Genomic DNA, 23,360 nt, shown 5'->3' on the forward strand with positions numbered 1-23,360 from the left:
TTATCATGCTGGAACACTGCCCTGCGACCCAGTTTCCGGAAGGAGGGGATCATGCTCTGCTTCAGTATTTCACAGTACATATTGGAGTTCATGTGTCCCTCAATGAAATGTAACTCCCCAACACCTGCTGCACTCATGCAGCCCCAGACCATGGCATTCCCACCACCATGCTTGACTGTAGGCATGACACACTTATCTTTGTACTCCTCACCTGATTGCCACCACACATGCTTGAGACCATCTGAACCAAACAAATTAATCTTGGTCTCATCAGACCATAGGACATGGTTCCAGTAATCCATGTCCTTTGTTGACATGTCTTCAGCAAACTGTTTGCGGGCATTCTTGTGTAGAGACTTCAGAAGAGGCTTCCTTCTGGGGTGACAGCCATGCAGACCAATTTGATGTAGTGTGCGGCGTATGGTCTGAGCACTGACAGGCTGACCCCCCACCTTTTCAATCTCTGCAGCAATGCTGACAGCACTCCTGCGCCTATCTTTCAAAGACAGCAGTTGGATGTGACGCTGAGCACGTGCACTCAGCTTCTTTGGACGACCAACGCGAGGTCTGTTCTGAGTGGACCCTGCTCTTTTAAAACGCTGGATGATCTTGGCCACTGTGCTGCAGCTCAGTTTCAGGGTGTTGGCAATCTTCTTGTAGCCTTGGCCATCTTCATGTAGCGCAACAATTCGTCTTTTAAGATCCTCAGAGAGTTCTTTGCCATGAGGTGCCATATTGGAACTTTCAGTGACCAGTATGAGAGAGTGTGAGAGCTGTACTACTAAATTGAACACACCTGCTCCCTATGCACACCTGAGACCTAGTAACACTAACAAATCACATGACATTTTGGAGGGAAAATGACAAGCAGTGCTCAATTTGGACATTTAGGGGTGTAGTCTCTTAGGGGTGTACTCACTTTTGTTGCCGGTGGTTTAGACATTAATGGCTGTATATTGAGTTATTTTGAGGGAAGAATAAATTTACACTGTTATATAAGCTGCACACAGACTACTTTTCATTGTGTGAAAGTGTCATTTTGTCAGTGTTGTCCCATGAAAAGATATACTTAAATATCTGCAGAAAAGTGAGGGGTGTACTCACTTTTGTGATACACTGTATATATATATATTGAGAGAGAGAGAGAGAGAGAGAGAGAGAGAGAGAGAGAGAGAGAGAGAAAGAACTACGTCCCATATCCAATCTTGTCTGAAAGCTGGGATCATAGTGCAGGGTCAGCTGAGAGGGTTAAGGGCCTTGCTCAAGGGCCCATCTAAAGGGTCCACTAAAAAGTTTCATTAATAGGAAAGGTGATGGAACATAGGGTAACATATCTCTGTCCTAACTTTATTATGGTGTCTTGCAGGCATCAAATGACAAAAGACTAGGCTATTTTATTTTATTTTTAATTATATTTTTTATTATTATGTTTTATTATTTTATTTAGACTAGGATTTTTTATTTTTATTATCATTTTTTTTTATAATTTATTATTTATATTTTATTATTAAAAAAAATTTATTCTGAAAAATATTTTTCTTCCAATTTATTCTTTTCTTCTAATAAATTATTTATTTATTATTTTTATTTATTTGTGTTGCTCAGTGTGTATCATTTTAGAAACAGCGCAGTTTAAGCACCAACTCAGGATTAAAAGATTTTTTTTATTATTCAAGACAATCAAAGAGAAAGTTTCCATACAAATGACTTAAAAAAGATATAAAAGCCTCCAAGAATAAAGAAACTGGCTCCACTGGCTTGTAGTCACCAAGGAAATATTTAAGACCAAGTAACATTAAGAGCCAGTTGCAATTCTAGTAAATGCAGATACATTATCTATAATCTATAATCTACCACCTTAAAAATGAGTACTCAGTATATTATAGACACGGTACATTAAGAGTTGCTCCCCAAACACACAAGTAAAAATGATTTCCTATACAAGTACTGTCAGATTACAGGGCTTACAAAGAAAATCAGATGGAAGTGGGTCAGCCTGGTCTGTCTCTGTACGTTCACTCGATGGTGGCGGCATATTTCTTTCCGCAGTACATTCAATTCCTATCAACAACCCATCAAAAGTCCTCTACTGCGAAAGAAATGGCTCTTTCTATTCCCTATTTCTTCTTGTAGTCTCCTGTGTAGCCACGATAGTCATCCTGGCCAGGAACTCGACCCCCAAAAGCCCTTAGCATGTCCTGGAAGCTGACGGCACTTTGGTCAGGCGGGCCGTACGTGGCGTAGGGATCCTCCTGGCCGCTCATGTAGCGGTCGTACTGCTGGTCATAACCCTGGTTCTCCTGGTGGTCCTCTCTATCCTGAGGTTCTTCTCTGTGCTCCCGCTCCTGCTCTTTGTGAGGAGCAGGCAGCTCCGACCTCTCAGCCTCGGGTTCGTAGCGCCGCAGACGGCAGTTCCTGTCGTACTCCGGGTCGCAGTCGGGATCGGGCTCGATCACGCCGGTTCTTGTGCCGGGATCGTTCAGGTGGGGCACGTAGGCCTCGGCGGGGTGAGGCACGTGCCTGCTTGGAGCGGAGCTGGGCATGTTGTGGGATCCCACTGGGTAACACTCTGCATCGTAGCCTATGAAGCAGTCATAGCCCTCCTTGGTCTTGCCAGGGGGTCCGTATGGGTGGGAGTTCTCTTCCATACTGGGAGGCTGAAGGTACTGTGGCAACTGGGGGGTGGAAGGGGATCTGGAAGCTGCGGCATTTTGGTACATGCTGTAAGGATCGTAACGGTGGCTGGGCTGTCCTGAAGTTGGGTCATCATTGGGATCCTTAGAGGAAGAGGCAAAGCTGGCGAACCTGGTAGCCGTCAGAGGGTTGCAGTTCTCGTCGATGAGCGGGTTGCACATCCTGTCAGAGGAAAGTGGAGCGGATGGTGCCTCTGCCCTTTGAGAAAGAGAGTATGCACAATACGGGTCAACGCGCGGGTCACAGTTGGGGTAGCGGAGGTACATACCGACTGGAGTCTTCTGAGCCTGCTGAGGCTTGCAATATGGGTCGCTCTTGGGGTCGCAGCCCAGGTGGGCATAGGATGGGGCCGGCGCACCAGCAGGCTTGTGGCCGTAAGCACCGCGCAGATGGTACTGCAAGCACTCCACGTCATCAGGTCCACAGATGTGCAGCAGCTCGGCTTTTTGCTCAGACGATAGGAACGACTGGGCCATGGGGGCATAATACTGATAGCCTGAACTTGGCGCTTGGATATAAGCTGGTGTTTTGACCGGGGCAGGAGCAGGGGCAGGAGCAGGAGACCTGACAGACGAAGGGACCATGTACGGATACAACGCATATCCCCTAGACTGGAGACAATACGGATCCCTGTAGGGGTCGCAAGACCTAACAGCCGCAGGTTTTGGGGGCTCGGTACTAGCCTTCTGCCGGCTCGTGTAGGACGCCACACAGTTCGGGTCGTCCGTCTCAGCACATGACTTGTAGATCTCACCAAGGTGCTGGAGGTAGAGCTTGTAGGAGCTCTGAGCCTCGGCCCGGTTCTTGTTCTGCAGGTACGCCAGATACACCCGGTCTAGCTGTGCAACCTGGAAGGAAACCAACGGCAAACGTGAAGCTCTGTATTTATCAACAATGAACAATTCCGTCTGGCTACGTCTAGAGCCGTACTCACGCCATCCTGGTTGCCCGAATCGCTGAAAAGCTTGTACCAGTTCCAGAAATCGGAATGTTGCTTGTACCAGCTGATGTTTCTCCTGTTGCGGACGAGTCTTCTGGAAGTCGCTGCGGCATCTGCTCTCTCGGTACCTGCTTGAGACCAGAAATCTAAGATCAAAATAGCCATTCTTTTCCTTACAGCACTCCACAAGGGTTGCCAGGTCTTGATATATTCATTTGCATAGAGGTGCATTCTACAGCAGGGTTTTTCAAACCCACCTAAGGGTAGCCAGCCGGAAAAATGGGGCGCAGAGAAAAATACTAATAATTAAATACACTTATACACTGACGCCCCCTTGTGGAGGCTTTGTTACATCTTGCAAACCACAGAAAGTACGGTGCATTGCTTCATGGACAAGGCGCCCTCTAGCGGGCATAATTGGCAGTGCCTTCAGCAGATGATAATTGGCCACCATGTCTGGTGGGTGAGAAAAGACCGGATTGAGGGGGTGTAGGAACCCTGGTTAGCAGATAGAGGTGCCTGTGCAGAAAGCATGGGCAAAAAGAAGGGGTTCTCTAGGACTGAGCACGGGCCGGTGGAGGCGTGAGCAGCTATATACCCTCCTCGAATGCAGGGGGTGCTGGAGCCTATCTTAGCTTTTCAATGGGTGCAAGGCACACAGTAATACCCTGGACGGGGCGCCAGTCCATCGCAGGGCAGACACACATACACACACCTATTCACCTATAGGGCAATTCAGTGTCTCCAATTAACCTGACTGCATGTTTTTAGACTGTGGGAGGAAACCGGAGCTCCCGGAGGAAACCCACACAGACACGCGGAGAACATGCAAACTCTGCACAGAAAGGACCCGCCTGGGGATCGAACCCAGGACCTTCTCGCTGTGAGGCGGAGAAAAACCCTGTTCTACAGTATGTACGGGAACACTATACAGCGTACACGATTTGATTGTTAGCATGCAAGTATTCTATTCGCTGATCATTTAAAACTTGCAGTTACCATCTTCCTTAAAGCGTCGGGTCACCGGAACGGCCAGGAGGAACTCTATAAAGAAGCAGAGGGAGGAAAAAAGAGAGCGAAGAGCAATGAAATGAGAAGTAAGTGGTCACAAGTCTTAACCAGATGTTGCACGTTACAAAAGCCGAGCAGAAAATGCTTACCCAGGCTAATAACCCAGTAAAACAGGCTGTGATTTTATGGCTTTTGGGGAGGATGATAATATACAGGTGCCACTGTATGAGATTAATCTTCAAACGGAAAACATCAGCACTTTTTGGTGAAGCACCACGGGGGGTTGCAGTTTACCGGGCTTACAGCAAACTATAAAATCTACAAAGAGCCGGAGACACTCCGGCCTCGGGCGGCTTTAATTATGGCTGGAAAAAAATCGCGGTCGGTTAAACAGTGCGGGGCGGCTTGTTATCGCCGACGTGCGAGGAGAATACGGAGACGATGGCAGAAGGAAGACGTTCAGTCATACAGAAATCCTACTGAAGAGTGAATACGGGGCGGTTATTGGAAATCTGTGTGACCATGTGACTACCCCATTTTCCACAAATGGTTCTTTGCATAGATGTTACTTGCTCAGTGGTTAAAGTACTGGACTAGTAATCAGAAGGGTTCAAGCCCCAACACTGCTAAGTTGACACTGTTGAGCTCTTTATCAAAACCCTTAACTCTCGGTTTGAACTGTGTGCAGTCACAATTGCAAGTCGGTTTGGATAAAAGCTGAATGTCGCAAATATAATGCTGGGGGGGGGGTTACTTTAAGTCTTTAATGGTCTCCCCAAGAAAATAATGTTCAAAAAAATTATTTATCTACAACCAAGGAGCTACATACAGCTTATTTTATCCGAGTAGTTAAACAGAAGGGGTGCTGGTTCAAGCCCCACCACCGCCAAAGTACCACTGTTGAGCTCCTTCTCCAAGGAGTAGATTTAGACTCAAAGTTACACCATTAAAGAGTTAATAATACACCAACCAGGCATAACATTATGACCATCTTCTTAATGTTGTATTGGCTCCCCTTTTGCTGCCAAAACAGTCTTGCAACTGTGATTCTGTGTATTCTGACACCTTTCTATCAGAACCAGCATTAACTTCTTCAGCAATCTGAGCTACAGCAGCTCGTCTGTTGGATCTGACCACACGGACCAGCCTTCGCTCCCCACGTGCATCGATGAGCCTCGGCCGCCCATGACCCTGTCGCCGGTTTACCACTGTTCCTTCCTTGGACCACTTTTGATAGATACTGACCCACAAGAGCTGCAGTTTCGGAGAGGCTCTGACCGTCTGTCGTCTAGCCGTCACAATTTGGCCCTCGTCAAACTCGCTCAGATCCTCGCGCTTGTTCATTTTTCCTGCTTCTAACATCGACTTTGAGGATCAAATGTTCACTTGCTGCCTTGCACCCAGTGTTACAATGCAGATAATTCCCCTGTACATCAGTTCACTGTAAACATTCATAGCAGGATCATTTATAGTGATTGTTTATTTGTGTGGCACCACACATTCTACTACAGCATTATCCTAAAGAACCTATTTTGACAGTATTTTTAACAAGGATAGTTCTGTGTGTTTCATTCCATATTTGAATATTTTAATTTAGACTCTTGGACCTAATCATTCGGAAAAATGAAGTTATTGATCTCACCTGGTAGAATTACTGTAGCCAGCAAGACTCCCGTGAATATGTGAGAGAAGGATGACTTCCCCGAACGAGCCATTTTCAACTCCGGTTTCCTGATTATTGGACAAAACAACACAACAGCATAAGATCAATTAAAATAAAAACTTTTGGTTAAAATTGTTTTATTCATTTATGGTAACTGTTTTATTCTGGAAGACTGGATGCTTCAGAGGGAGGAGAACTGTAATAAGTTGACGACAAACGTTATCGGTTTGATTGTTCCCTATTCTGACAGGTCAGTGTAAAAATGGTTAAAGGGTTAAAAGTGTAAGATTTTAAATCCAAGTTCCACCAAGCTGAGTCTTCAGGCAAGACCCTAAACAATTTATCGTTTGTCTCAATTGTGCATCATTGTAGATAAACGCATCAATCCAGTGCTGAAATTGCAGAACGTATTAATAATAGTAATATTTCATATTAATGTTGCTCGGGAGTACGATGGCGTATTAAGGCCACTTTAAAGACAAATATTTTTTTTAAGTTGCGATTTCGAGATTAAAGAGGAAATATTATGGACGTAGCAACCTCCTCGTGTTGAATAGACTTTCTTATCGATTTCACATATAAAGAAATCCTAACTCTCCTGCACATCAGCACCAGTTTGTTATTAGCATAAGGAAGCTGAAACTACGCAATAAACTGTGTTTATTTAGAAGAACGTGCTCCACCAGTGCACTCGGTGTCTACGTCGTTGCCAGTACTTCAACCGAGACTTATGGACTCGTACGATAAACTGAAGCCGTACGGCATCACTATAAATGGTTGCATTGGCGGGTTTAGTCGTCATGTCATGTCATGTCAGGGAAGTTTTAGCCTAGTGGTTAAGGTACTGGACTAGTAAGCAGAAGGTCGCTGGTTCAAACCCCACCAGGTTGCTGCTATTGGGCCCTTGAGCAAGGCCCTTAACCCTCAATTGCTCAGACAGTATACTGTAAGTCGCTTTGGATAAAAGCGTCCACTAAATGCCAAAAATGTAAATGCAAATGTCATGTGGATGGAAGCGTATAATGCAAACAATGACCCAAAAGTAATCGCAGGTTATTGGATAACCACAGTAACGCGCACTGGAGGCTGCCGATCCAGCCGATCCTCTGGACTGACAAGCCTACGACGCCTGCTCACTGTTAATCCATAATATTTCAACTTGATTCTCGAAATCAAAACTTATTAATATTTTTTACAGTGGCCCTAATACGCGGTGTCGTATGGAAGAATGTAGGGATCATGACGATGGTTTAGTCATAAATTTGAGGGATTTAAACACCTTAATGGTGGAAATATTGAGTTGCAGGCAAGTTGGGAAAATATTTAGTAACTTATAAGTTATAATGTGGATCCCATTTTTACACAAATCTGATGGTCGCAGTGGGAAGTGAACGCACACTTATGGAGGGTTGATGATGCTGGGGGGGCGGGGGGGTTTACCACAGTAAATTAGAAAAATAAGGAAGAAAGTAGAATGTTAATCTACTTTTCCCTGGTCTTCTTTGACGCCAATCAAATTAGTCGTGAAAAGTCTTACGTTCTTGTCAATACAGTATTAAATTCTACGTAGAAAATAACGAGTTTTTTTATGTTACTTTGTTTTGTAATAACATATTTTGACCAAAGAGGTCTGTAACTCGCCAACACCCGAAACTTACACCACATCTTTAACTCCAAAATATAAATTAGCTAGAAGTTACCCAGAATACACATGTAATAAAACACACGAGGTGCGACTTACCTGACAGACGCTGTAGAATCGGCTTGACCCGGAGGTGCAGATCTGACACACCTCTGCCTGGACTACGACTCGTGAGGGTCCAGGCACTTTTTAAACACCCCCTTGATAATTAAAAACAAAAAGCGGCTTCCCATGGGGTGACAGGTATGCTGGAGGGAAGGCTGCTATTGGTTTGCCGTCAGACCAATTAAAGAGGCTTAGGAGGAGGGGTGAAGAATTTTCTGGACTTTTGGAGGGTTTTTCCCTTTTCTACTAATATTATATGATTCCCAAAATATTATAGGGTGTTATTTATTTATCATACACACTCACCGACCACTATTAGAAACATCATACTAATATAATAGTTTGACTTCATTGCTTTTCATTTATTTACTCATTCATTCACTCAGTGACTGTTTTACAAGTGCTTTATCCTGATCAGGGTCGCAGTGGGTTTGATTCATTAAGCGAAAGGCAGGAAACACCCTGGACAGGACACACACACACATTCACACTTAGGGCAATTTCATTAGCTCCTGTCGGCCTGACTGTACGTCTTTGAACTTGTAGGAGGAAACTGGAGCCACCAAGGAAACCCACATGGACACTGGGAGAACATGCAACCTTCACACAGAAAGGACAGGGAATCGAACCCAGGCCACTTTTGCGTAATGTTATTGCTGCAGGTTCATCCGCCGTCTGTTCTCAGCCCATCCCAGCATTTTAATTGGTGTTTGAAAACCATAAGTTGTGTTCTGTGTGTTGAACAGGAACACATCCTGCAGGGTAGTGAATGAACAATTAAAGCTTTGAGGATCTTGTACATCCAGATGAAACCATATTTCTGTCAGTAAATGTCAAGACTTGAGCGGCGAACATCTGGATCTTCAGATTTAACGCTGAATTGAACGTGTAATTATATAAACCTACAGGTGTTCAGGAACTGGAAAACCTGCAATCAGGACTGAAAACACATTCCAACATGTAAAAAAAAGTGGATCTGGTTCATTTCAGCGGTGTGATGGAATGTCGGGATCTTTAGAAATGTAGAAAAAGACTTTTTTTAACACGTGTTTTATTGATGACCAGAACTTAAAGAGTATATAACAATACAAATAAAGTCATAATAAAGTGGACATAACATGGAGCATAACAGAGAACTATTTTAAATCAAATATTAACAAATCTTCATCACTGGAGGTCTTCGTCATCAAAGAGATCTTCAAATTCTGAGGAAAAAACAGAACAAATTTATTACATTTAGTTATTAAACTAATTAATTAGATAGAGACACAGATATAGACATACAGGCAGTTAGATAGATAGATGGATAGATAGACAGACAGATGAATGAATAGCTAGACCAAGACAGACACAGTATATATAATATAGACAGATAGCTGACAGTTAGATAGATAGACATATATAGATAGACAGACAGACAGATGAACGGACAGATAGACAGATAGTTGGATAAAATAGACGGACAGATAAATAGACAGTCAGATAGACATACAGAAACAGACAGTTAGATAAGATAGACAGACATGCAACCAACAGATAGACAGAAAAAAGATGGATAAAATAGCCAGACAGACAGACAGACAGACAGACAGACAGACAGACAGACAGACAGACAGACAGGCATAGATAGATAGATAGATAGATAGATAGATAGATAGATAGATAGATAGATAGATAGATAGATTAGATAGATTAGATAGATAGATAGATAGATAGATAGATAGATAGATAGATAGATAGATAGATAGATAGATAGATAACAGATATAGATAACAGATATAGATAGATAGATAGATAGATAGATAGATAGATAGATAGATAGATAGATAGATAGATAGATAGATAGACAGACAGATAGATCTATCTAGATAGATTAGATAGATTAGATAGATAGATAGGTAGATAGATAGATAGATAGATAGATAGATAGATAGATAGATAGATAGATAGATAGATAGATAACAGATATAGATAACAGATATAGATAGATAGATAGATAGATAGATAGATAGATAGATAGATAGATAGATAGATAGATAGATAGATAGATAGATAGATAGACAGACAGACAGACAGACAGACAGATAGATCTATCTAGATAGATTAGATAGATTAGATAGATAGGTAGATAGATAGATAGATAGATAGATAGATAGATAGATAGATAGATAGATAGATAGATAGATAGATAGATAGATAGATAACAGATATAGATAACAGATATAGATAGATAGATAGATAGATAGATAGATAGATAGATAGATAGATAGATAGATAGATAGATAGATAGATAGATAGACACAGACAGACAGACAGATAGATCTATCTAGATAGATTAGATAGATTAGATAGATAGATAGATAGATAGATAGATAGATAGATAGATAGATAGATAGATAGATAGATAACAGATATAGATAACAGATATAGATAGATAGATAGATAGATAGATAGATAGATAGATAGATAGATAGATAGATAGATAGATAGATAGACACAGACAGACAGACAGACAGATAGACAGATAGATAGATAGATAGATAGATAGATAGATAGATAGATAGATAGATAGATAGATAGATAGATAGACACAGACAGACAGACAGACAGATAGATCTATCTAGATAGATTAGATAGATTAGATAGATAGATAGGTAGATAGATAGATAGATAGATAGATAGATAGATAGATAGATAGATAGATAGATAGATAGATAGATAACAGATATAGATAGATAGATAGATAGATAGATAGATAGATAGATAGATAGATAGATAGATAGATAGATAGATAGATAGATAACAGATATAGATAGATAGATAGATAGATAGATAGATAGATACAGTAGATAGATAGATAGATAGATAGATAGATAGATAGATAGATAGATAGATAGATAGATAGATAGATAGATAGATAGATAGATAGACAGGCAGTCAAATAGATAGACAGATAGATAGACGTACAAAAACAGACAGACAGATCGGTAGACAGATAGGTAGTTAGATAGATAGACAGATATATAGATAAAATAGACAGATAGATAAACAGACAGACAGTTAAACCTAGTCATATATATAGACAGACATATAGACAGACAGTTAGATAGACAGACAGATGTACAATGTGCATACATACGATATGTAAATAAATACAGAGATTAAGACACTACTTGCTATAACAAGGTTAAAACATTCAGCTCTATCAGTGTTTATCTCAGGTGTGCAGATGTTGTCGGCTGTAGTATCAGAATATTTCCACAGCAAATATTTAATACTGATATTTAAAACTCTATGTTTGTGATCACACATAAAATGAGACATAATGAAGCTCAGCGCGTCCTAAATCATTTTTGTGAGGCTGGTCGGAGTTTTAATGCCAGAAGCCTGGAAATAAAAGCAGTGAAAAACACTCCGAAACAGCCCGAGGCTCTCAGGGTTAAACACGTGTGCAGTTTTTTTTTTTTGGGAGTTTCAGCTCTTTTCGTCTGGCTGTGTTCCACCTCGCCCCGCAGATTTAACTCGGTCCTGCGTGACACGTGTTCAGCTCCCTTCAGCCGGGACGGATGGAAACGCGGCCGTTAAAACCAGGAGCCGTGCTGCGTTCGGAGCCAGCGAGGCATCGTAAACCTGCTTTATAGGCCGGTGTTCTGCCTCTCGTTTAGGCTTTAATAGACACGGGGTGGACTCAGCAGTCCTTTCCGACAATCATGCAGCCCTGATGAGCTTAAAAAACGACAGGAGTAACAGGAGTGTGTGGACTAAGGCTGATCACAATCCACAAGTCTGGAGGGAGAGTCTGGACACAAACTGGGTTACAATAAAAAGTCCCTCTGGAATAACCTGGATGTTTATTTATTCAGTATTATTTCTTTACTGATTAATGGGCAGTTGTAGCCTAGAGGTTAGGGTACCTGGTACATGGCTCTCCCAGATTCCATGGGCGCAGCGCAGTACCACACCCCTAAAAACCAGGACGCCCAATCCAACGTAGGGCATCAACAGATTGAGGGTTGAGGGCCTTACTCAAGGACCCAGCAGTAGTAACCCAGCAGATGTGGGGCTTGAACCAGTGACCTTCTGATTACTAGCCCTGTACCCTAATCACTAAGCTACTATACCAGAGGCATATGATGTCATATATATATATATATATATATATATATATATATATATATATATATGTGTGTGTGTGTGTGTGTGTATGTTTGACCACTGTTGTATAATAGTCAGGGCCACGGGGACCTGGGCACAGATTCCATGGGCGCAGCGCAGTACCACACCCCTAAAAATCAGGACGCCCAATCCAACGTAGGGCATCAACAGATTGAGGGTTAAGGGCTTTGCTCAAGGACCCAGCAGTAGTAACCCAGCAGAAGTGGGGCTTGAACCAGTGACCTTTTGACTATAACCAGAGGCATATGATGTCATTTCTATGTTTGACTACTGCTGTACAATAGTCAGGGTCACGGTGGGACAAGGCGCTCAAGGACCCAGCAGTAGTAACCCAGCAGATGTGGGGCTTCAACCAGTGACCTTTTGATTACAAGCCCTGTACCTTAACCACTAAGCTACTATACCAGAGGCATATGATATCTTTTCTATGTTTGACCACTGCTGTACAATAGTCAGGGTCACGGTGGGCCTGGCTTCCCCATAATCACTGGGCACAACACAATAACACACCCCTGAAAACCAGGACGTCAAATCCATCGTGGGGCGTCAACAGATTGGCCACACCCGATCATGCATCGCTAGTGTTTTATCAGCAGCGTAAAAGAAGCACACGTTTAATAGGTCCAGACCTTACCCAATCAAGCCTGGCTATGCCACTCACAACCTGTTTGTGCTATTCTGGAGGAAGCATGTGCTAGCCGAACCCTTCCAGATGGTTGTCGTAAGGTAGGAGAGACTCCAAAAGAAAACTATGTGGATCAATAGTTAACAGAAGGTTATTTGTTCAAGGTTAAAGGTTCTTGTGTGTTCTGTCTAAACATATTCTCATGGTAGATCTGGTGCACGTCTTATAATATATAATATATAATATATATGAATCGCATGATTTGATTTGTCTTTGATGTGTCTAACCATTAAAGAAGTCTGAGTGCACGGCTTTCTCATTGGCTGCCAGGTCCATCAATAGTCCACTGCTTCCCCCTGCCTGTAAACATGCACAAACACAAATGTGTTCCTTAATCATCACAACCTGTTGAAAACGTGCAAACTAACAAGGTGCATTTGATTCACTAGTTTATACTGTATGTAGTTGGAGTGTAAAGTATACATGTAAGGGCGACTAGATGGATGGGTGGGTAGCACTGTCGCCTCACAGCAAGGTTCGATTCCCAGGTGGAGTGATCAGGGTCCTTTCTGTGTGGAGTTTGCATGTTCTCCCCGGGTCTGTGTGGGTTTCCTCTGGAAGCTCCGGTTTCCACCCACAGTCCAAAGACATTCAGTCAGGCTAATTGGACATACTAAATGCTCACTAGGTGTGTAGGTGTGTGTGTGTGTGTGTGTGTGTGTGTGTGTGTGTGTGTGTGTGTGTGTGTGTGGCACTATGCTCACCCCCCCCCCCCTTAAGGATTAAGGGCCTTGAACAAGGGCCCAACTCTGACTGATTAGTAGGTACAGGATTCAAACCTTCAACAGTGTGATTGACAGCATAGAGCTATAAAATGCTATGATAATGTATTTTTTTTATTAGCTAGTAGCTTTATGTTTTGTATAAATACAAATCTATTTTAAAAAACAACGAATTCATTGTATTAAAAAGCCCCAAATATTGAAAATATAACACTTAGCATGCAAGTATTTCGCTGGTATTACTTTTCCTACCCATATTTGACACACAGCTTGTGTTCCAATCCGCACATTACCGCACTAACTAGTGAACAAAAGAAGTGCACTTCGATAATGTATCCGTTTAATCAGCTCACATACTACTAAGTGCGTAGCCCGCTATTTAAATCAAACCCGTTTAGCGTATTCGTAACACAGGAGGGCGGGGTTTGTCTGAATAAAGGTGGGGAAAATACATTACATACGCCGAGTAAATGCAATACAGCGATACTAACCTCATCCAGGTCCACATACGGACCTGCTCCTTCAGGAAACATCTCATCCACAGCGGGCTTCATGTCTTCTGTGTGAAATAAACTTTTAGTAAAGTAATTTACTGTGATTTTACTGCGCTGCGATGTGTAGCTTTAGCACTAGTTACAGAGTGTCACATCTAAATGAAGCCGGCTGGTAAACAGGACCCACTGGTACCTTTGGAGAACGGGTTCGCCTGAAGCGAGGGAATCGATTCACTGAACTAGGAATCAAATGAACGAAATGTAAATAAACATAATGTGCCACACTTTATAAAACCCAAATTAATAATGAGAAAATAACTTTAAATTACTTGAAGCTTTGAATTTTATCCTGAAGTGGAAAATCCGTTTAATATGGGATCGACTCTAAGCACTCGACTCCAAAACTGTCAGAGTCGGTTCAACTGCCAGGCTTTCAAACTCAAGGGTTTTGGAACGCACATGCCCCTGTCCCAACTTTATTTGAGTTTGTTGCAGACATTAAATTACATTAAATCTACCATAAAATTCTGAATTAACGTTGTGAAATTATTTTCACTACTTTTTTAAAATTAAGATCAATAAGATTTGAGTTGATTCCAAATTAGTCTATTTGCTATATAGTATATTCAGCCCTAGTGTTCTTAAATAAATATTTTGCAATAATTCATTAGATGTTTAATGAAGAACCTTTATTTTATTTTTTTTACATATAACAGTTTATGATTTACATATAACAGTTCCATGTCAACTCTATCAATTACACTTTAATATATACAATAATGCGTTGTACACAACATGCTGTATGATATGTGTGCATGCAATTCAGTACAAATACATACCATTATACACTAAACCTTTTCAGTATACATATTTATATGACAGTAACTAAACCGATATTATGTAATATTATGTAAGAGATTCACACCATAAGCATGAATTGAACAGACAGTATTTCTATTCATTAGTAATAATCCTTATACAGACAGTATTCATGTTGTCTTAACGCTCATTGTGCTCAGCCACGTGATATCCCAGGGTGTCCCCGAGATGCTGTTGGGCAAAGAAAGCCCTGGCCATTTCATTGATATGGTTGTAGGCTCCAATGCTACGGAAGTATTCAACGTAGTTCCAGAAGTCAGAGGTTGAGTATGGCCAATAGGGCAAGGCCAGGGGTTCATCATAAGGAACTGATAAGAAATAAAGAGAGAAATATCAGTGAGTTGTAGTTTTGGGGATGCTTTCAGGTTTTGGAAAGAAGTCATAATGTTCAAAGGAGTTTTTAAGATATTCTCTTACCGCCTTGAGGAATGACTCTGGCCCCTGAGAGTGAGAGAGAGAAGGAACATGGGTACAGCACTCACAAAGAGCTCATTCATAAATCACACACTGAGGCTCCCCTTTGGGACCTAAAGTATGTGTTGAAGCACCTTTTGGACTGTTATGGACTGTTTGTGTGTTATAGATCATATTTAGTAATAAATATTATGCATCCATTAGAATTCATTTTCAAAAAGAATCAAATCAATATTTGTACCTACTAACTGTCCCTTAACACTTACACATTACATTAAATACATTAAATATACAGTATATCATAACCATTGGTAGCAAATGTCCATAAACAAATGTCTACATATTTAACATATACTTTAGTGATTAAATGCAATTAGAAATATGTTTACACATTCATATGCACACTAATGCCCTACTAGAGATGTTGTTATTTGAGTTTTTAATTGAATCATAGGTACTTGGAGGAATCTATAAAAAGGCAATTCTATTCTCTGAATCTAGAACCAGTTCAAAATAAAATACTACTTACCAGTGAGACTGCTGGCAACAAAACATGTGAAGAAAACACAAAACAGGACACACGGTTTCATCTTTCCCTAAACACAAATGGATGGGGGGGAGTTATACAATGAAAACACTAGTAGAAAAATAATCTATTGCATTTACTTGACACACTTTTGCACATTGGTTTTACATTTACTGTATATTACATTAATTAAAAGATAATACGATCACATAAAAACAGCAAGATATAAGTGCATTAATAGACAAAACGTTGATGTATTTAGTATATGTGTCCCCAGTGTCTGTAATTTTCCAGTAAATTTAATGCAAACATGTACTTGTATTTCTCATTTTCAAGATTAGTAAGTGTAACCTACTAATACATTAAAATGATTATTAAAAATAATATAAATCTAAAAACGTACCTGCTGTATGGACAGTCCCAGCTCAGCTTATTAAACTGGTTCAGTTAAAGGAGCTGAAATGGTTCAGTGTCTCTCACAGGAAATGTAGAACTGGACCTGAATTTAAGAAAACATCACGCCTCCTTCCCAAACCCTCTCCCATCATCAGACACAACCTCATAAGCCTCTTTATGCCTCTGTATAATTTTCCTCTTATTAATTAGGATTATTAATAATGTTGAATGTTTAAATACATGTAGAGTTCCTTTAGAGTTCCAATCATTGATTTATTTGTTCATACTAACAACTTTATCATGATCATGGTCCATGGTTCAAGACAGGAACACACTCATGAGAATGCACCATGCATCTATTATAGGGCATTACATTATTACATTTCCTCATTCACTCACTCATGGGCTGATTTATAATAGCAAGTTCATCTTCTGTGTGTTATTGGGAGTTGGAAGGAAACCAAAGTACCTAAAGGAAACCCACTCAGACACAGGGAGGACGTTTGAAACCCCTGTCCCCAACGCCCATATTGCTGACACCCACTACACCAAACTATAAATAAATATAATTGTCCATTAAATTGTGTTTATTAAAACATATTACTTATTATACAGTTATTACATTTATTATAGTATATGGCTACTTTATTTCAGACAGCGTTGTGGGTCCAGCGCCACACGTTAGGAATACACCATGGACAGGGATCTAATGCCTCGAAGGACAACACACACACACACGTTTACAATGATCTGCCCTGCGATGGACTGGCGCCCCGTCCTGGGTGTTTCTGTGTGCCTTGCGCCCATTGAAAAGCTGGGATAGGCTCCAACACCTCCCTGTGACCCTGATTGGGTAAGCGGTTAAGAAAGTGAGTGAGTGCTCACAAACATCAATATATGGGAAATGTGAATTTCAACCTTGGTGTAGAAGTTGGTGCCAAAAGGGCTGGTTTGAGAGAATGGTGCAAAAAACATCCAGTGAGTGGAAACTCTAGATTGATTTGAGCTCACAGAAACACTAAGGTAACTCAACCACTTCTTAGAAACATGGGAAAAAACATTGAATTCAATTTAAATATTTGTTGTTATCGACAAGGAATTGGTATGGATGTGAGAACCAAAAGATGTATTAATAATAAATGCTTGATTTGACGCAACACTGTTACTGTGCATTCCAGTATTAGTTTTAATATTAAAGTATACAGCCACAATCCAAGCAAATATATAGAAATAAAACAAGTGTACTCTAAATTATGGAGCTTTTTATAGACAACAGGCAGTACAACTACACTCCTTGATACAACATGTATTCCATCCTGAGTACTATGACATAAACACAAGCAAGTATAAATATGTAACTGATGTAGTCGACGTTATAGGTGATAATCACTTCTTCATTTAAATCCCACCATCACATTTGCTCTGATCGGTGGGAGCCATTCGACTGACGTCGATCTTCTCCCTGGAGAAGACCTCCTTGGCGTGGTAGACGGTCTCTGGAGGGAGAGTACGGGTGCGGGCCAGAATCCAGGCGAAGTCGACGTGGAAGATCCGCAAGACATCGGTGCAGGAGTAAACCAGCGCGCTGTTGTAATCGGTGGACAACACCCAGTACGGACTGTAGGGGGTGACTGCAGGAAAGACAGCAATGTGTCATGTGTGATGATAATGTACAAATAATTTGATTATTTCAGTGCTGTAATAGGTGTTGAGCCACCCGGAAGGCAGATATACACCCTGCAAAGCTGTGCACCAAAGACTAGATGCAACCTGCCAATCTACCACAAGTTTGCCCACACTTTGAGGGCACATGTACACTATATGGACAAATAGATATACTGTATGTAGTTTCAGCCATGCCCAATATCAATGGTTTAAAAATGGACCTGCCTTCAACCCCACTGATCACTATTGGAATTACATTTACATTTTCGGGCATTTAGCAGACGCTCCTATCCAGAGTGACATACAGCAGTTCTTCTACAGTACCTACCTTCCTACTCTAGTGCTTAGTAAAGAGGTGATGAAGGTCTTTAATCACCTTTTGAAGACAGTCAAAGACTCAGATGGACGAACAGACAGGGGAGGTTCGTTCCACCACTTGGGTACCAGTACAAAAAGAGCCTTGATGCTCGTCTTCCTTGAGTTCTGAGTGGAGGATCAAGGCGAGCGAGACTAGTGGCTTAAAGTGTACCGTGTAATAAACAAGGGGTTTGGGCGTCCACATAATTGCCAGCTACTTCACACACAACCTAGTAAAACAGAACAGGCTTCAATACTCACAGTAAGAGAAACTAACTCCAAGCTTGGCTGGCTCTTTGGTGTCCTGCACAACCGCTGTGCCCTCTGTACTCCTCACCTTTCCTTTACTGTAAATTACACATCATAACAGTAAGTACAGATTTTACCATGCCAGTTATGGCAATGCCTGGAGAAAAATTTTGTACGCTGATTTTACTGGAAACCACTCACTACGTCTGCACGTTCAGTACTTTGAAGGTCTTGTCAGGTCTTAGAGAGTAGTTGGCTTCGATGCAGGTTCCTTTCTCGAAGGATGCTGGGAGCTTTTCAATTTCATACCACTTACCCAGGTACTGTAAAAAGAGAACAGATGGGATGTGATATGTATGTGCATCATATTCAAAAAAAAAAAAAAAAAGAGTAAATAATTAAGTAAAAATTATAATAAAATAGTTCTGCTTTGCTGTGTGGCAGCATTTTTTTTCTAATGGTAGCATGTAGAGTGTAAATAATAGAGGTCCCAGTATTGACCCCTGTGGAACACAGATGTGGCTGTGAAAAAAAGACTTGTGTACATGTTGTGTGTCATCTGCAAAACAGTGGAAACAAATGCCAGGTTTATTAATAATTTGTTTCTAATGGTAGCATATGAAGTGTAAATAATATAGGTCCCACTATTGACCCTTGTGGAACAACATACTTTATTTTCATAGTTTTATTAGTATTTATGATTTGTGTGCACTTTAATGCTCAACTGAAGTATGTTGCTGATCACATTGTTAAAAAAAAAGAAAGGAGCTTCTTCCCCGTGTGGCAGCCTCCAAGTCCATGGCTATGTGAAGCTCTCTTGACTGGACAGTGTTATCACTGTTCCAGCAGTTGATCATCAACAAACTTCAATTAAGCATTAAAGTGCACGCACATCATAAATGCTCAAAAACAATGAAAATAAAGTATGGTGTTCCACAGGGGTCAATACTGGGACCTCTATTATTCACACTGTACATGCCACCAAAAGGGAAATAATATTCATAACTATGGCATCAGTTTCCACTCTTTTGCAGACGACACAGTTGTAACAAGGTCTTCGTTCTTTTACAGCCACATCTGTAGAGCTTATTTGACTATGGACAGTGTCACATTTGTTCCAGCACCTTCTAATTCATGGCAGATCTGTGTTAAAAACTGCACTAACTTTACTGATTTCTAGACGTTATGAAATAATAAACAATATTATCATATAATGTTGCTCTACACAATGTATTTGGTCTAAAATGACCAGTTTAGTGACACTTCAAGAAATAAAGATTGAAATTGGTTTTAATACCCTGTTCAGGTCAAAGTTTGGCTGGACCATTGGTGTCGGACAAGGACCCCAGTGGAATGTCTGAGAGGACACTAAGTTCAGCATAAGAGCCAGAAACCACACAATGAAGGTCTTCATGATGGGAACAGTGCTGTCTGTAAGGTAGAGAGATGGGCGTTACCATTAGTCATTAGCACACACATTGTCCGGTGTCACACAGTGATGATTATTACATTATCAGTTTGCAGCATAACAATGACTCTTGTGCTGAGATACTTTGGGAATTGGAGCAACTGTTAAGACAAGCAGAGTTGGGATAAATACTCTTTTATACTCTTTTATTTCTAGAATTTAGGAATCAAGGATTACAGTGGGTACGGCATCACCCAGAAACACTGAGAAAAACACAGGGATACACCCATGGGAGTGCCTGGATTTAGCTAGATACTACTAGAACTATGACTGGAATCAGGTTCTACGATCAGATATGATGCCTATGTGTCCAGACTTTAGGGACACCCTGTAGAACTGGAAAGCTTGTTAAAATACATGTCATTATTATTATAATGTAGAAGATTTCAAATAAAATTTTAGGTTCCTCTACTAAGAAGTCTTGAATTGGTGGTTGGAACCTTCAGCAGGACAGGGGTACAAAACAAACTTTCAAGTTTACAAAAAGAAGTGGTTTGGTAATTAGTCTAGTTTTCAGCATGGTCAGCCCAGCCCTGGTCTAAACCCCATCAAAAATCTATAAGGTGTGTCCACAGAAGAGGACATTGCTCAGCCTAAGTGCTTAGTAAATAGGTGATGAAGTTCTTTAATCGTCTTTTAAAGACAGTGAGAGACTCGGATATATGAACAGACAGACAAAAAAGAGCCTTAATGCAAGTCATCTTCAAGTTCTGGGTTTAGGATCAAGACGAGCTAGACTAGAGGCTCAGAGGTTGAGTGGTACAGAGCAGGGTTTTTAGCAGTTCTCTAAGGTAGCTTGGGACTGGTCCATTTTTGGCTTTGTAGACAAGCATCAGTGTTTTGAACCAAATGCGGGCAGCTACAGGAAGCCAGTTAGGAGAAGGCAGCAGCGGGGTGATGTGGCAGCGTTTAGGTTGGTTGAAAACCAGGTGGGCAGCTGCACAGGTACATTGGATACAGTATAGGTAGTTGAACTGTAGGGCACCAGGCAATGAATAAGGGGCCATTAAAAAGATTCTGTATCAAGAAATTCTCTCAGATTTCTTACTCTGTATTCATTAGTCTTATCAAATGTTATAAGAAAATAATATAACATTATAATTATAATATATAATTGTGTCACACAGTTTTGTTCAACGATTTAAAAAAGTATTAATTATTCATTATTTTTTATATTCTATGGATTAACAATTCTAATGGATTAACAATGGGGTCATTGGAAACATCTATATTAAATAAAAAGGGTGGGGGGGCTTTATAAAAGAACCACATTTTAAACTAAGCACATTAAAATTTTCTGTTTTCATAAAAGCCCTGGGCAATTAAAGTATGCACATATGTTTAAGAATTCCCCAACCTTGTGGGAAAACAGCCATTAAGAAAGAAACTTTTAGCCTGTATGATAATTCAACTCTGTAATAGAAAGAAGGTAAATATATACAGATTACATAATAGTTTTGAGTCGTATGGTATCCTCCATTCAGGTAAAAGCTGTCAGGCATGTTTTACTAGGGCAGAGTGCAGGAACGCTGATGTAAGCTATTGTGTTATCAGGTGTTATGTTTCAGTTATGAAATGTGTTATGTAGCCTTGTACACGTGAGCTGGCTTTATTTTCATAACAAATAATATAACAAGACACTCATCCATTTTTATTTTTAACATAACAGCAAAATATATCATTTAAATGTATTGCATATACTGTATAATGTAGAATGTAATCATTACGTTTCACACACTGCTGTGTCAGGACTGAGAAAATCATACTGTACCCATCAATGACAGATTCCCCCTTCAGATTCACCCATCAATGCTATAGACATTAAATTAAATTAAATTAAATAATAGTAATAATAATGCTGCTGCTAAATATAATACTTACCTAACGGTGATCCAACTCACTTGCAGGTAGGAGCGAGAAGGTGCAAAACTTGTTCTGTCACAGTCCGACACAAAGTGAGGTGGTTTCAGGAAGGACGAGACAAAAAGTGACTGAGTGTCGTCACTTAGTTATTCTAACCAGAAGCACATGATGGGGCGATGGGTGTCTACGGGTCATTTTAGAGGGCATTAGAGTGCTTTTCAATATTGGTTTTAATATTGATGCAGCATTTAAAGTATACAGCCCCAATCCATGCTAGTTAAGAATGGTTTTATGAATAATACTAAATAAAAATAAGATCTTCCACAATTATGGTGTCCAGCTATTTTTAATCTTTAAACATAATCAGACATATACTGTATATGCATACATTTATGCAGATAAATAAGAAAAGCAGGCAATTAAAGCATCATTTCTGACTGATGTCGATATTTTCTTTAGTAAAGACATCCTTGGCATGGTAGACAGTCTCTAGGGGGAGAGTACATGTATGGGCCAGAATCCAGGCGAAGTCGAAGTGGAAGATACCAAAATAATCAGTGCAGGAATAAAGTGTAAGGTGTTCCACAGGGGTCAATATTGGGACCTCTATTATCTTATAAAAATAAATGCTAGCTAATTTCAGTTAGCTTGTTCTGTCAGTGTTTAGTTGTTAACAGTGATCCATACAGCCAACCATTAGAAGCAGGTTTATATTCATTTCAATGGTGCAGTCATATTTGGTTCAATTTAATTAATGGATTAAATATGTGCTACTTATATGTAGAAGCAGTATCTAAAAATAGCCAATTGTACACATTATTTGTAATTAGTTTTATAATTCTGCCCTTAAACTTTAATCTCTGTACTATTGTTTTAAGAGTGGTTACTTAACTGTATTGCAAGGTATCGATTCTCAAAAGAACCGAACTCGGGAATCGAGTTTTCTGACAGTTCTGCTGTAAATGTTAGGTACGAAATGAATCGATTCTCAAAAAGTTAATTTTCCAATCAAGAGTCTACTTGGACTTTTGGAGTCGACTCTACACAGTTAAATGATTCTACTCTGTTCGCGTAAACAAGACACGACTGGATTGTTTTAAATACATGTAAATATACATATAATGTATGTAAATATACTGTAGACTCATGTGTGAAATATGATGTTTAATTTAGTGTTAAATTGAATGTTTAATACGACAACTAAACGAACATTGAAATCAACTCAATTGATTCAGAATCTGAGTCGACACAGTTTTATGTAATCGAACATCCAGAGGTGTTCATTTACACGTTAGCTTTTCAGTTATCCGGTAAAGTAGGCAGCTAATTAATGGATTTAATATGTGCTACTTATATGTAAAAGGAGCACTTGAAAAAAGCCAATTGTACAAAATATTTGTAATTAGTTTTA

General features: G+C 40.3%; 4 protein-coding genes across 4 annotated transcripts; all 4 read right to left on the reverse strand.

Annotated features, from left to right (window-relative positions):
* Window positions 1-2,117: 2,117 nt before the first annotated feature.
* On the reverse strand, window positions 2,118-6,360 carry and1 (actinodin1). The gene is made up of 4 exons (XM_062985223.1): window positions 6,288-6,360; window positions 4,634-4,678; window positions 3,629-3,762; window positions 2,118-3,542 (listed from the first exon to the last, which is right to left on the reverse strand). Exons 1-4 carry the CDS (start codon window positions 6,358-6,360, stop codon window positions 2,118-2,120), a joined length of 1,677 nt encoding a protein of 558 aa, XP_062841293.1.
* Window positions 6,361-9,089: 2,729 nt separating this feature from the next.
* cops9 (COP9 signalosome subunit 9) lies at window positions 9,090-14,301 on the reverse strand. The gene is made up of 3 exons (XM_062985856.1): window positions 14,130-14,301; window positions 13,144-13,216; window positions 9,090-9,260 (listed from the first exon to the last, which is right to left on the reverse strand). Exons 1-3 carry the CDS (start codon window positions 14,190-14,192, stop codon window positions 9,223-9,225), a joined length of 174 nt encoding a protein of 57 aa, XP_062841926.1. The 5' UTR covers window positions 14,193-14,301; the 3' UTR covers window positions 9,090-9,222.
* Window positions 14,302-15,112: 811 nt separating this feature from the next.
* Window positions 15,113-16,015, reverse strand: otos (otospiralin). The gene is made up of 3 exons (XM_062986013.1): window positions 15,955-16,015; window positions 15,429-15,452; window positions 15,113-15,319 (listed from the first exon to the last, which is right to left on the reverse strand). The coding sequence occupies exons 1-3, from the start codon at window positions 16,013-16,015 to the stop codon at window positions 15,132-15,134; spliced, it is 273 nt and encodes a 90-aa protein (XP_062842083.1). The 3' UTR covers window positions 15,113-15,131.
* Window positions 16,016-17,509: 1,494 nt separating this feature from the next.
* apodb (apolipoprotein Db) lies at window positions 17,510-22,027 on the reverse strand. Its single transcript, XM_062985734.1, has 5 exons — window positions 21,968-22,027; window positions 19,916-20,049; window positions 18,820-18,941; window positions 18,631-18,716; window positions 17,510-17,978 (listed from the first exon to the last, which is right to left on the reverse strand). Exons 2-5 carry the CDS (start codon window positions 20,030-20,032, stop codon window positions 17,746-17,748), a joined length of 558 nt encoding a protein of 185 aa, XP_062841804.1. The 5' UTR covers window positions 20,033-20,049; window positions 21,968-22,027; the 3' UTR covers window positions 17,510-17,745.
* Window positions 22,028-23,360: the final 1,333 nt, after the last annotated feature.

The sequence above is a fragment of the Trichomycterus rosablanca genome, chromosome 23 (assembly GCF_030014385.1).
Source record: "Trichomycterus rosablanca isolate fTriRos1 chromosome 23, fTriRos1.hap1, whole genome shotgun sequence".
Classification (NCBI taxonomy): Eukaryota; Metazoa; Chordata; class Actinopteri; order Siluriformes; family Trichomycteridae; genus Trichomycterus; species Trichomycterus rosablanca.